Below are 2,031 nucleotides of genomic sequence, written 5' to 3' on the forward strand. Positions count from 1 at the left end.
AAGTAGGAAGACATCAACGTCCACCTGCTTTATACGTTTTACAGTATAAGTGTATCTACCAACCTTTATTCATAGCCGAGGATTGATGAGCCGTATCCGTAACTGAGGATTTATGTAGAATACCTGTAATTATATAAATAATTATTTGTTTCACATTATAGTTATGTAAAAGTTTTGTTACAATTATTACACATACATTTAAAATCCTTGATAAAAATTGTGTTGCAGACCAGTGTACTTAATACAGTTGCTGTAGTCAATTTTGTGAAGGACAATACAGTGCAAAAAATAGCCCCAACAAATAAAATAAAATAAAATTTAATTATAAAATTAACTGAGAAAATTTTCTTTTTTGACAACAGACTAATCTTTAAAATGACAAAATAATTTGGAAATTATTTAATCTTGAATTCTCTAATTGTGTTTACAATCGTTTCTGTACCTAAATTGGTATTTACTTCATTCAAAATTATCTAATCATTTTATGAATTATTATTTCAATAGCCCAAACACATACCAGCTGCAAATAGCTTCTGTACATTAGCTGCCGGCATCGTTATAAGTTCACCAGTTTTGTCACAAGTCATATTCTCGTTCTTTAAGCAGTACTCAAGTTCTTGAAAGTGTGGTTCCTCAGTGTTTGAACAGACTAAGCAAAGGATTTTCAGAGCATAATCGACAACTCTCTTAGATGGATATACTTCACCTAGGTGTTGCTTTAAAACCTGCAAAACCTGTAAAATGTAATACGAATGTTTTACTTCAAATTCAATTATAATATAATTAGCCATTTGGTATCAAATCTAAATTAAGTATAATCTCAGATCACCAATGATCAATGAATTAAATCATTACCTCTTTACAGACATCAGGATGCGGCTTGCAAGCTGACTTGTTTGTGCCGTCTGCGCCTCTCTCTTTCATCCGTGATATTTCAAGCTTTAAAATGAAAAAAAATTAAATTACAAACAATATTCAAATAACTGAGTTGTATAGTGTATTCTTTTTGTTTAATCATGGAGTGGAGCTGTTGCTTAGCGGTTAAGATACTTGTTTTAAATAAGGAATATCCATCAAAAACGTCAACGGTGACCATATAATTAAAAAAGTAAATAAACAGAATAATAATGAAAACATACTGTACATATAGGCCTACGCATACATTTCAAAAATAAAAGGCATACTTACCTTCAAAGAACGTTTATTATCAATTGATATTCGACCTAGTCTTAGGTAATGCTTATCATCGAATAGAATTTTAGCCTGATTCTGAAACAACTTTGGGTCATCACAATAACCATTCTCTTGACTCAAACTCACAAATCTGACGACCAAGATATCGTAGACGGCGTCGGGAAGAAAGTCTTTAGGCGTCACATAGATGGATACTGTCTGCTTCTCATCTTCCTTAACTTCCAATCTATCATCATCTTTGGACTTCATTCGAGATGGAACGACAAATACTCGAGGGTCATCTTCTGATGCTGCTTTCTTGATCTGTAAACAATGAAAAGAAAACAACCCTGGCAACTTTAGAATGTAAGGAGAGCTGAATTAGTTTCCTCACGATTTCTACAACCTCATTCTCTTTATCCACTTTCCTAAAAATATATCAATCACAAAATTAAAACAACAGGATTTTCAAATGGGCTAAAAATTAAGAGCCTCAAATATACGACCTAAGACATTACATGCAGTAATCGTTTATTTTGTGGGGATCGAAAGTATAAAAAAGAGGTACCACTACTAATAGGCCACACCTTTTCAAAGAGAAGTCCAAACGCCTTCATAAGTTCAATGAAGTCTTTGAAAACGACGTCGTCATCATCTTCACTGCTTTTAAGTTCATTTCTCCACAAATAGCGTGCTAACGGTTCTTCCAGAATTCCTCCTTCATTTAATTTACGCCAATAGTTTACCATCACTGGAGCCTAAAAATAGAATTAACAAACCTGTATAATATGAACATACAAATACAGATTTGTAAATAAAATTTAAATCCATTGTGAATAAAAATCGGTTTACCCATAA

The 2,031-nt window shown here is 32.5% G+C and overlaps 1 protein-coding gene across 1 annotated transcript; it reads right to left on the reverse strand.

Moving 5' to 3' along the window:
- Window positions 1–17: 17 nt before the first annotated feature.
- Window positions 18–1,927, reverse strand: LOC117109692. Its single transcript, XM_033252069.1, has 5 exons — window positions 1,761–1,927; window positions 1,189–1,497; window positions 856–939; window positions 518–734; window positions 18–123 (listed from the first exon to the last, which is right to left on the reverse strand). Exons 1-5 carry the CDS (start codon window positions 1,920–1,922, stop codon window positions 56–58), a joined length of 840 nt encoding a protein of 279 aa, XP_033107960.1. The 5' UTR covers window positions 1,923–1,927; the 3' UTR covers window positions 18–55.
- Window positions 1,928–2,031: the final 104 nt, after the last annotated feature.

Source organism: Anneissia japonica, unplaced genomic scaffold (genome assembly GCF_011630105.1).
Source record: "Anneissia japonica isolate Jap-2015-1 unplaced genomic scaffold, ASM1163010v1 scaffold69537_len2031_cov114, whole genome shotgun sequence".
Taxonomy (NCBI): domain Eukaryota; kingdom Metazoa; phylum Echinodermata; class Crinoidea; order Comatulida; family Comatulidae; genus Anneissia; species Anneissia japonica.